This window comes from Mytilus trossulus, chromosome 9 (assembly GCF_036588685.1).
Source record: "Mytilus trossulus isolate FHL-02 chromosome 9, PNRI_Mtr1.1.1.hap1, whole genome shotgun sequence".
Taxonomy (NCBI): Eukaryota; Metazoa; Mollusca; class Bivalvia; order Mytilida; family Mytilidae; genus Mytilus; species Mytilus trossulus.
The window spans coordinates 55,003,123-55,016,119 of record NC_086381.1 but is presented as its reverse complement, the minus strand read 5'-3'; the positions used below and the strand labels follow the sequence as shown (position 1 = coordinate 55,016,119).

Below are 12,997 nucleotides of genomic sequence, written 5' to 3'. Positions count from 1 at the left end.
ATATTTTGTTCAGTTTACAAATTTAAATGACAGTTTATTTTGTAGATGTCATAAATTCAAATGGAACTTCCTTTATTTTAAGGTAAGAAGGACGAATGCAAATATTGTTATCTTATAGATAACACATCGTCTCACCGAGAAGTGATATTTTGTTTTCAACTATATTGTAGTAAAGTTACTAGTATACTAACTTCTAATCTGTGGTGTAAAAATTTCTCTCCCATTACAAACATTTTGGTGAAAGTCTGAAAAGAAAAAGTTTAGATGTTACCTTTTGTTTAGAAAGATTTTGAGTAAAATTGTAAAAATAGTGTCTCATCACGTTTATTTGCTTAGAGTTATAAAAATAAAGGTTAATATTATAGTTTCAAAACTGAGGTATACACATGTACATGTAGCATGTTTAGCTAGAGCGAATACAATATCGCATTTTCCACAAAGCACTATTTTACAGTTTTCAAATAAGTTTTTGCTACGCAAATTAATAAAAATTTAAGAAATGAGACAGCAAACTAAAGACACAAATAAAAAACTAACAAAATGTATCTGAGATGCCACGAGTTCCGTCTCAATATATAACAATTGAAACATGCATTGTCACAACTTCATTAATATTTGAATTATAAATTCAAAAAGATAGTATCAGTCAATTGTTGCTTGCCTAATGTCCAGTGGCAAATATTTTAGGTATATTCATGACGATGAGAGATACTATTGGAAAATGACCGAGGCAAAGATATTTATAGAAAATAGTCGTAAATATTCAGAATATCGTGTATTGTACGATTTTATCGTAAATATAGAAACTAGTCTTCTTGGTGGTATTTATGCAATATATTCGTTATTTGGAGTAAAAATAAAAGAATATTTATTCAAGCACACTATACTTATTATGCTAAGCGTTGTTAGTACCTCAACCACTAGTATTGAAAGAATAACCATACTCCCTAAATGAAACACGTGTGTAAGTTCCTCCAAGAGTGTGTGTTCGTGGTGGTCATGATCATCTCCTCCTGCTGATGCTCTCTTAACACGCCGATGTTGCGCGGTCATACTTAAAATCCTCCGTTTTAAGAATGAGTCTGAATCTTTCGTCAAAATTCTGTTCCACTGTTTAGGCTCTCTTTCAGCATCCCTTAAACCATGAGTATTACTATGAATATCATAATGATGGCCATTGAAATGACCAGGTGGAGAACTATTACAGTCATCAATAGTTTTTAAAATGTTTACAATTGATGTTAGCGATTTGGTTGTGTCTGTCCCATTTAAAGCTGGGCATGCGCTGATAAATGTTGTTGCTGCTTCCGTTTCTAATACTTCGCTATTGTGAATTTTTTCTACAATGAAATATATTGTAAGTTCATAAACGTTGTAAGCAATTGCAACAGCAAGGGGTTCAATATCATATTTGGGACCCCTGTACCGTCACGAAAAAAAAAGAAAAAAGAAATGGGCATAACATAAGGAAGTATCAACAACAGAAAGTCTCATCATTTACAAAAGACAAGAAAGAATGGCTAAACAAACATAAAATGAATGTCACATATGGAATATGTATATTCCGACCAGATAGTGATGACTTTTAACAAGTTTTCCTGCGCACCAAACTTTTACCGTTCGACAGATTATAATTCTATCCGCGAAACTGGGATCAATGCAAATGATATATGCATCGCGAAACTGGGATCAATGCAAATGATATATGCATCAGTCCCTTATAAAAATCACACGTGGCATGATTAAAAATACATGCAAAAGCCATATATTGACGAACTTATGCAACCGTATGGAACTTAACGTTAGATTTTAATTTCAAACCTTTACACTCTCCAAAACGACATCTTATACTAGTATAATTACAATTGTAGCAGTGTACTATTTTCTTGTAGACAAGGTCTAATTTATCAGTTATGATAGACACTTGATATTACAAATGAGACAGCTATCACGAGACTAAGTTTGTTTGTAGAATGTCAAAACATACGGATGAAATAAAACAGTTGTCATTGGACGATGACGTTTGATGCACCAAGAAACAGGAACTAAAAACCATTTTGGAATTTTACAAGAGAAATAAAATATGAATTGCATGCATGCGGGGCGATTTCCTGGGTTTACCTATATCATGAACGCTTAATGTCAAATAATTATAAAGTCAAGGAAGAAAATAATCAAAAACGGTTTAGATGCCAAATAATGACAAGGAAGTACATAGTATAGCTAAATTCATCTAAGGTTAACTTTGGCTGACGGCAAAATTCCATTAACACATTATTTGGATTGCAAAATTAAAGATTCAATATTTAATTAAAGTCTCACCACTTGCAGTACATATAATACAATAATCATAATACAAAATTAAATGATACATGTATATATACATATTTTGATTAGTAAAGCTCTTTGGCCGGGTTGTTGTTTCTCTGACACACTTCCCTTTTCAATAATACAAAATACACGTGTACACACCTGTCATTATGAGTATATCACAGATGATCTGACCAAGGACACATGAAGCATCTAATGCGCTGAGTACGCACACAGTTATAAGAGCAATGTGGGTATGTAATAATTGGGAGACCCGTCGACGACATCTGAAAGTAAATAAGAGTAGATATTTAATATACTGCATGAAGTTTCTAATTTTAATTTTGAAAAAATAAATAAACAAGAATCAATTTAAAATATCCCTTCATTCGGGGGAATGAATAAAGTAAGCAAATTATAAGGTGCAAATAATTGCATACTAGCATTAGACTAGAAGGGACACCAAGCACCACATATACAAACTGGCCACCACGACAAAGCCGCTTTCGGTGAAAGTGGCGTTTGACACTCACAAACAATTAACATAAAACTATCAGGTTTTGCTTCTATAGAAAGGTTGACTAAAAGTTCTAATTAGTTCATCCATTGTAACCATTTGCCAGTCAAATTGAGGTTGTGAGTTCGAAACACGAACAATTGACAAGGATTGCTAGTTTCCTTGGCGTAGGTCGATGGTTTTCTTCGAGTGCTCCGGCTTCCTTCACCACTAATACTTACTGGCCATGGCGGCATACGATATAGAAAATAGTCCTGAAAGTTGAATTTTAGGATAAACTTAGATGAGGTTATGTAAAAATTAAGAAATTAGGAAATTAAAATTGATACTATAAGCTGGTAGAACATCAATTAAGGAAAAAGATAAGCTACAAATATTGATAGGTCATGGACCTTGTTTTTGAGATATTTGAGATTTAAAATATGGCGGGAAAAGGCTGACTCGGACTTTTATCTTATATTTGTATTGGTATTATTTGGGTCTCAATACAAAAGAAAGAAAATCAAGAATCTTCTAAAATTTAGGTAAATGACCTATCATGAGCTATGAAGTCTTATATGAAAAAATAAATGGGTGTTATGGGGCACAATATTTTACATTGTATTGTATGGAAAAACACCAAGAAGTCCGAACATTTGACACGTCAAATGTCAAAACCTCACCTAAGTACATTCTTATGTATATTGACCTCTTGTACACTGTTGTGTCTGAGGATAATAAAACTTTGAATCTTGAATCCCTTAACACCAACAGTCAGTTATTCAATCACTATGAATGGTCCGTTGTTACATTTAGAGTCAGATTGTGCAGTCAGCTCTGTGCTACTTCCGAGTATGTCGTCCCTTTGTCGTCGACTTTTTAAAGGTAGAAACTTGTACTTTGCTGGACAAAAGTCAAAAGCAATGGTCATGTAAATCAAAAGTAGCACTTGTATTGTACTACATTGAATATGCATTTAATCTTCACAAAGTTCTTAACCATAAATGCAATAATAAAAATAAATTACATCGGAAAATACTTGATAAGAGTAACGTATACTTGTCAAAAAAATGTTTTATTTACTTTTTTTGGCCAAGTTTTTAAATTTACAACTTTCAATCATGATTTAAATGTATAGGGAATGGAATATTTTGTAATTTCTAAGATCATGTCGAAGTTGCTTGTCCAGATTTCAGTACACTTATTAGTTTAAAAGTACGGTCAAATGCACTTTGAAGAAGGCTAATGATCCCTGGTTGATTTGGTTTGAGTATAAACATTCATTTTTTGTCAGACACGTGCGTCACAGGAAATATACTACTATGCAATTCAATATACATTAATGAAAGAAAGTCATGTCCGCTTAAGATATGGACATTTTTCTTATAAATAATGGGCGGTAATATCTTTAAATAACACTTCAAACACATTAACGACACCAATAACTGTCCCCTTTCCAAAAAAAAATATATCATGTTTGTCACAAGCTTGCAATTTTTCTCAATTTTTTTTTTTCTTCTAAAATTAAATCGTACTCTTATTTTAATGCAAAACCATGTCATTAACAGCTTTTGGAAATTTAAAATTTGTAAAAATATATTCCTAAAATTTTAATATAATTTATGAATGAAATAATTAAGAGTGTATTAAAAGAACTGGGCGTAGTAGCGGATATACATTATGCAACATCTCGCAAGTTATAAATTAAAGACAATAATATTTTTACAGTTCATTTCGTGTTGAGATTTTAAATTAAGAAAAAGTGTCTAGGCGGAATTCGCTGTGAAACAAGATTGCAAAAAAACAGGAAATTTAAATCTCGAATTCACAGCTATGTTGACATCTATTGGTATTATTATCTGACTGAATCATATCAAATAATAATAATAATATCAATTTTGGCGGGATATCCAATTGTTTTAGTTTCCCTGGTTCATTATAAAAGTACACGCTTTTGAACATATTAATTAGGGTGATATAATAATGTTCTATTTTCTGTCCATCATGTCAAGATGTCGTGCCTATTGCACGGCTGTTTTCCATTGCAACGAGAATTCGGTCATTCATCTCGACACAGTTAAAAAGTACTAAACATGCTTGGTATGTTTTTATTTTATTTGTTCAACCTTTTTTCTTTACTAAACAAAGATGTTTTGGAAATTTTATTGAACTTCAGTGACTTAGTAAATATGCAACGTGCAGAGGAACAAGTAGATGGTCAAAACAGGACACAACATAACTCCAATGTTAATTTCATAGAATCAGTCTAGCAGACTCACACCACGTGACTCACACCGTCATTATACAATTCCTTTTATTTGTTTTTCAAACCCGGATAACAAAGCAAAATATTGAATTAGACTTAATCTTGCCTAGTAAGCAAATGGCGGGTGTGGGATTTTAAATTTGCTAGCTCTTTTCACAGCTTTTCTCTTGTTTACCTTCTGTTTTATCTAATTATGCAAAAATTTAAACAAAAACATATGTAACATGTTACGGAGTCAATATTTTGTAGTTTTACCTTCAAATCAATTGAATATTTGGTGAAATTTGGTTACTCCTTTTAACGTTCAAAGTAAACAACATTATGATTAACTGTACAAAAATACCATAAAATTTGAAATTATGCAATGCAACTTTGTACAGCATATGGTCAAGGATACCTGTATAGATGAAATGGGATGAAAAATTAGTAGACACAATAAAATTACAGATGCGATTAAAATTCAAACAACGTTTGTGTAAAGAAATAAACATACCTTTGCAATTAAATAATTAATATTATGTAACAAATGACAGAAAATAATTATAGTGAGTCCAACAATAAAAATCATGTTAGTACCTACGGTAACAGTTACTGCAGCTCAAAATTATATTTTCTATAATTTGACGTGACAGTTTGTTTTCAATGCTAGAAAAAATATTTAAAAATGACCGTAACGAGTATTAAAATAGGACGATGTGGCATGATTGCCAATGAGATAACTTCCCGGCGTAGAATTCATCAAATATAGTAGGTCATCTTTCGGTGTTTTTAACAATGAGCACAAACTAATAATGCATAGCACGCTATAATAGGGTCAGCTTTGACAAATATTATTTGAAGTGACGTGCTATAATTTTATTAGTCTCTTTTCGAAAAAAATCTTGAAAATCGGGAAGTGACCAGATCTTGAAGACTTCATAATTGATGATAACAGAAAGTGTGTTTAACGCATTATCACATAACTATAATATGGAAGCTGGTTAGTGACAGGATGTAGAGTTTGATTTATGAAGTCATTATAACGACTTTGCTAACCTGTTATTACGAGTAACTACGTTATTACAACGAGTTGAGTAAGCAAAGTTTTTTTAACGGGTTAGTCGAGTCTGAACAACTTAAAAATAACACTACACCCTGACACTAACCAGGTGACACAAAATGTTTTAACACGTTACATCATATTCGTAATGTGCTTGTCTAAGGTAGCAGCCTGTGGTTTAGTATTCACCGTCTTCTTTAATGCTCATGCAGCCTGTGGTTTAGTATTCACCGTCTTCTTTAATGTTCATGCAGCCTGTGGTTCAGTATTCACCGCCTTCTTTGTTTGTTCATGTTTATAGTATCAATCTGGCTATTGCTATACTCTTTTGACTTGATTTACATTTTGTCATCTCGGGACATTTGATATAAAAAAGAAGATTTGGTATGATTGCCAATGAAACAACTCAGTCTCCACAAGAGACTAAATGACACAGAAATTAACAAATAAAGATCACCGTACGACCTTCAACAATGAGCAAAGCCCATACCGCATAGTCAGCTATAAAAGGCCCCGCAATGAAAAATGTAAAACAATTCAAACGAGAAAACTATCGGCCGAATGAACGACCACTACTGAATTACAAGCTCCTGACTTGGGACAGGCACATACATGTTATAATATTAGTATGCTCTAATCTCCCCCTAACCTGGAACAGTGGTGTAACAGTACTAGTACAACGTAAGAACGATCTATAAAAATCAGTTGGAAAAGGCAGAACTCAATAGTTGAATGCAAATAGAAATGCATCCAACAAAAACACAGAGTGGACGTGGCCAGGTACTTGTATATCCCAACAACAAAAAGTACTGATCTGAGAGTACTCACACTTACTGGCTAGTTCAAAGCCACTAACCACTAATAAAAAATATACGCATCTTTGACTTAATAATTCGCTCTACGGCTAGGAGTTTGCTCATTGTATAATGAAGGTCTGGATAGAGTTTACAGAGTAGGGAATAATTGACAAACAGTGCAAAAACATAAAACAAAAAGAAAGACAGACAACCAGAAATAAAGAAAAGAGAATGATAGCTAGGGTGCTGAAACAAAAAGAGTAGAGAATAATGAGCAAACATTAACAAAAATAAGGGAAATGGCTTATAAATTTGAAGAATAGGTAGCAGAATTGAAGGACCCTCTCCCAATCTAGACCATATCATTGTTCATTAACGTTTGGGAGATGTAAATCTCTGTCGTTTGCTATTATGTGGATAGATATACATGTATTTGTCGTGTTAAAATAAAAACTAGTCTTTAACCAATCAATTTTACCACATCAACCTATTGCCATATAAGGAAAATATGAGGTTCTCTTAAAGACGATTCGTGATCATTGATCTCTTTATGTTTTATACATTATACATTAACCTATAAACGCACAGATGATTACATACGTGAGATGAATTTAGGAGAAAGTTTCATGGCCTATATTTTATATCTGACAGCAAAATGGGCACTTTTCTGTCAATAATTGAATAAACATGCGCAACATGTGACATTTACATTAAAATTCTCAATCTCCAGACAATAGCATTTTGCATATTTATATACTTAAGATTCGTTCTGGGTTTTCAAGAAAATAACCTCGTGCTTTGTCTTAAAGAGAATTCTTTCCTCATTCTTTATGTATATGTAAGAGTCTAGCTAATTAGCCTATAATTAGATTTTTATAGTTATTAATGACCTAAATTTTGTACTTGAGGACACTAGAATGTTTTCGACTGGGTTCATTCACTTGACATTTGCAAAGGAAAATGAGAAGAACTATTGCATTTGCATGACATTTAATATATAAGCATCATGCACTCTTTTTTTTCATCTTAAGGATAATACATATATCTTGTTATCTATTAAAAAGCGGTCATGGTATGTGGATTAGTGCGCAGAAAATATCGGTCATACATAAATATAACAAAAAAAGACCGTCATTCCTTCGAAAATAAAACATATACATGTAAGATAAAATTTAGCACATATCTGTTCATAAAACAAGGAGTTAACGAACAAAATAAGACTCAAGCCTTTTGTCAACCAATGAATGCATCAAATCCACCCTTAAGGTGGTACCCAACATTTAAACTAAAATTAATTTGGCTCGTTTAATTTTCTTAAAATTTTGACAAAGTATTTACTTTGACCCTTAAACAAAAATATAAAAATTTAAAGAATTTTGAACCAACCGTTTGATCAGAAAAATTACACTAGTTATATAGCAGTTTGACAAACACTAATTTTGATCATTGAGAAGCTTAATATCCCTTTAACAACACAACGTAATTAAAATGTTTAGCTGATTTTACAGAGTTATCTCCCTGTAGTGTTAGGTACCACCTTAAGCAACTAGAATACTCAAATGTTATTCCGATGATTACATGATTAGGGATCACGAATTAAGTACAATAAATCTAAATCATCATTTCGACGTTTTCATCTATAGTATTACAGTATATTTTCCCTATAACTTGAACATTAAGTGTATGTGTTATATGTGATTACTGCCACTTTCAGCGACCTTGGCTTTATCATGGCGGCTGGATTTTATAAGTGGAGTCCTTAGATTGATTTTGAAATCTTGTTTTGAAATGGACGATAAATGGTCGCTTTAACAGGACGGGTTATCCATAACCTTGGAATTGATTATTGAAAAAGAAAACACATAATGCTCCATGAAAAACCACATGAATAAATACAACAGTTATTTGTTATGCATCAAATAAAACAAAATATGAGAATACCAAATTGAATGATATTTTGATTTATTATACAAACACGTCACATTATATTGTGCAAACAAAGCTTAAGGCAACTCGTCAATCTTGCACTTGCTATATATGCTGTTGTTGTTTATTTAAAGTGAGATCAAAATAAACAAATGATTTCAAGACGTACTTCGTTTGATATAAGTTATACTTTGTTTTAATCAAAATAACTACATGTAACAGATAATTATAAACAAGGTGTAAATGAACTGCTGAAAGGTGAAGGTCAAAACAGAGTTCGTCTGCTCAGTACTTTGTCATTATATGTGTAAAACGTCATTAATTTTGTTTTCATTTTTATTTCTTGATTGATGCGTGTTTGTACTTCTAACAGTTGCATGTTATAACACCACTACAGAATGACTCATGCTATATTTTTTTCGATTCTTGGTGTGTGCAGGTATGCAACTTTGATAGTCGAGACACCCATGAATTAGATGGCAATATCTAACTCAAAGGTCAGGGTCATGTAAGGTCAAAGACAAGCTGGTATAATGCAAAAACTTTCAATGCAACGAAGGAAAAACTAAATAAAGGATTCGACCGCGCTTAATATCTACATACTATACATTAAGTATTGCACTGTAAGGCATAGGTTGTAAGCTCAGTTCATATAATTAAGGGTTTGGATAGGGATTCTTAGTTCTTTAAGGACTATTCCTAAACTTTTTATACAAAATTTCTGTCCTTTTTTCTTTTTTACCTCTAGTCACTATTTGTTATATTTTAGCACAGAATTATAGCCTATATGCTTTGCAATTTATATTTAAGGACCATTATAATTCTTCTATTTGTATGTCTCTGTTCTTTATAATTTGAAGCCTTGTTCATGCAAAACTAGCCCATATACTCTCATATACTTATTCGAGTCTGTCACGGAATGGTCGGTTTGTACTCAAGTTCTCCTCGATGTGCTTGTAATTGAAATTGATTGGGGTATGCATTATAAACGTATTGAAAAAAAAAATTAAAAAAGATATATATTATCTGATTACGGGATAATTGATGGTATTTGATTTGGTTTTTTGAAAGCGCGAGTGTAAACAAGCTTTTGTTTCTTTGAGCTCATTTACTTTGACACATGCAGTTACCTGTTGATACTGTTTATAATGCTTTTTTGTTATTTTTTATTTATATGGATCTTGTCTGTACACCAGCTTCGATTATTTGTAATATCTTCTATCTTTCACTTATTCTTACAACATTTGTATAAACTTCAAGATTATAAAAAAAACGGTTTTTTTCTAAAGTGAACATTGATTGGTTAAATATTTCTCAGTGATGTCCTGTGTTTGAATATGATGTTAGCTTTTTGGTCATGAATGTTTGTCTCTAATATTTAATTAACTTAACATGCATTTGTATTCAGATATCGCAGATCAAATTTATTCGTTCATTGTGTAATCATACGTTTTTTGATTGAGTAAAGTCTGCCAATTGATATTTTATCGTATGTTTTTCTATGTTGTGATGTTATGCTATTGTTTCAGAAAAAGGGAGAAGGTTTGGATCCATTGAAACGTTTAATCCCGCTGCAAATGTTTGCACCTGTCATAAGTCAGGAATCTGATGTACAGTAGTTGTCGTTTGTTTATGTAATATATACGTGTTTCTCGTTTCTCGTTTTGTTTACATAGATTAGACCGTTGGTTTTCCCGTTTGAATGGTTTTACACAAGTAATTTGGGGCCCTTTATAGCTTGTTGTTCGGTGTGAGCCAAGGCTCCGTGTTGAAGGCCGTACTTTAACCTATAATGGTTTACTTTTTAAATTGTTATTTGGATGGAGAGTTGTCTCATCCTATATCTAGTTAACGTTTAAAAATCAAAGCGTTTTCATTGTCCGGAAAATATCTTTAGTCTTACATATAAAGACAAACATAATAAAAGAATATTACGTTTTCCATTGAAGCAACTTAGTTATTTTAGGTCACGAATCACAAGGTCAAGGGTAAATATCAAAATAGGTCAATTCAAGGAGAACAACCATAAAGTGCCATTTATTACAGATCTCATTGTTACGATTTAGCTTCTTCCGCCTTGTTCTGTTTCTTGTAAACGTTTTATTTGCATGTATTACACAACAGACCATTTTCATGACAACACTTTACGGTTAAAAGTTGAAGGTTAAAACTGCTGACAAACAAGTGCATTCCGATATATGACCTAATGCACTACTTGGTGTACAATATAGTCATATTGCAAAACTGATCAAAATTGTCATAGGGATACATCTTGGGTTTGTTTATCAACCATGGCTGTATGCAAATAAAACATTTAATTTAAAAACATAGAACTGTCCAAATGTAAAGTACTCAGTACTTAAAAAAAGGTAAATCTACAAAAAAGAATGGAATGTTATCAAACCCAGTATAAATAAAAAAAAAAACGTGTTAAACATGATTTTTTACAAAAAGAAAAAACCTTCTTTACTTGAAATATTTGGCAATGTTATTCAACGTAGATTAGTATTGTGTGTCTCGTTTCTTTATTTGTCTGTTTTTATAGTATTTTGTTTCGACCTAATTAATAAAGCATTCAAACGAATGTTCACACATTATTATTATGTTGTGCTGTATGACTGAAAATGTTTAAGCGCCAACATTTCTATTTACTTGTCTAAAGCTAGAAAACTAGGATTGAGTGGTTGCCTTAATTTCGTATCTGCAAATCGATTCATATTTGTTTTTCGTTTATTGTTCTTTAAACGGAACGTTGAATTTTCGGATTAAATGGTTTAATATTTTGTCATGGCAGGGCATTTTAAAGTTTACTCTACTCTATGAGTTTGCTTATCGTTGAAGGCTGTACGGTTGCTAGCATCTTTCCTGAGTCTCTGGTGAATATTTGTCTCATTGGTAATCATACAATATCTCGTTTTCTTAAAACTTGCAATATTGTGTCTCTAATTGATATATTTTAATGACAGGGAACTGATTTGCTAGTAAATTTATTCAAATTGGAAAAAATGTCTATGTTAAAGTGTAAATCATTTATCCAATATATATAGTTGTAAGGAAATTCAATTTATTACTCTGACTATATCTTCGTGGGAGAGACATTTAAATTAAGAATTCATCTTCAAGGTTATCAAACACAATGGCATTTATTTAACAATAAATCTTCTGTAATTAATATTAGGGTGAACGTTTGTATATTAAGTCAATGAATAGTTAGGGGTTTTTGTTTTACATTTAACTTTTTAGTTATGACTAAACTTTGCTAGTCTGAAACGGCGACACAAAGACGATGCATTCATTGTGACTGAGTTTGTAAGCTACTTTATTTTGACCCCCCCTCCCTATAAAAAAAACTGAATGATACATTAATTTTCCTTGTTTTTAGATTCGGATTTTGTTAAGGTCTCTTTATTATTTGATTATACATATCAAAAACAGACAATTGAAAATTGAAAGAAAAATTAAAAAAGAAAAACGGGTTTCGGTAAAGATAAACAAAAAACAAGGGAAATTTAGGATTTTTAAAATTTTGTTTGACCTCAATAATAATGGTAAAATTAAATCGGAATTATTAATTAATTTATAGATTTGGAATATTACAACTTGTAACATCTTAAATATATCAAACTTTAATAAATGATAATTCTTTATTAAATAATGGAATGACACCAATGTGTTCTATGAACCCTATGTCATAAAAATACATTCTTGTATTTAAGAAAATCATTACCAAGCATTGAAACTACTTAGAATCTATATAATCTGTAGGAGTAAAACGCATTGTAAAATCAATCACCCCCATTTGTTTCTATAGTCAAGCAACTATAGAAGATGACCAAAAATAAAAGGAGATTGGGTTATCAGTCATGAAGACAGCAACCTTACAACGCAAAACACCAAGACATACAAATATTAATGATATTCAAGCGGTGTCTAGTGTTAATACATGTAGATACAAGCTTCCCATAAATCGTCATATCTTACAAAAGAGGTGAATACATTCAGCTATCAAAACTTTTTTAAGGTTTGACGTCAAACCAAATTCTAACATGACAGAAGACAAAGACAACCACTGACAAGGTTCCTGATTTCAGACAGAAACATAAACATACTGCATGACGGGATTTTCCCTATAGTTTTCAAAAGTTAGTATGTCTGGAAGCTAA

At 31.8% G+C, this 12,997-nt stretch overlaps 1 protein-coding gene across 1 annotated transcript in view; it reads right to left on the bottom strand.

Moving 5' to 3' along the window:
* The window catches only part of LOC134684008 (uncharacterized), a 61,450-nt gene that overhangs the window by 17,022 nt on the left and 31,431 nt on the right, over positions 1–12,997 (bottom strand). Inside the window, exons 2-4 of the mRNA XM_063543304.1 lie at positions 2,473–2,597; positions 913–1,340; positions 192–245 (exon numbers count right to left, since the gene is read on the bottom strand). Of these exons, the coding sequence (XP_063399374.1) occupies positions 192–245; positions 913–1,340; positions 2,473–2,597 (607 nt within the window). The remainder of the gene's footprint in view (positions 1–191; positions 246–912; positions 1,341–2,472; positions 2,598–12,997) is intronic.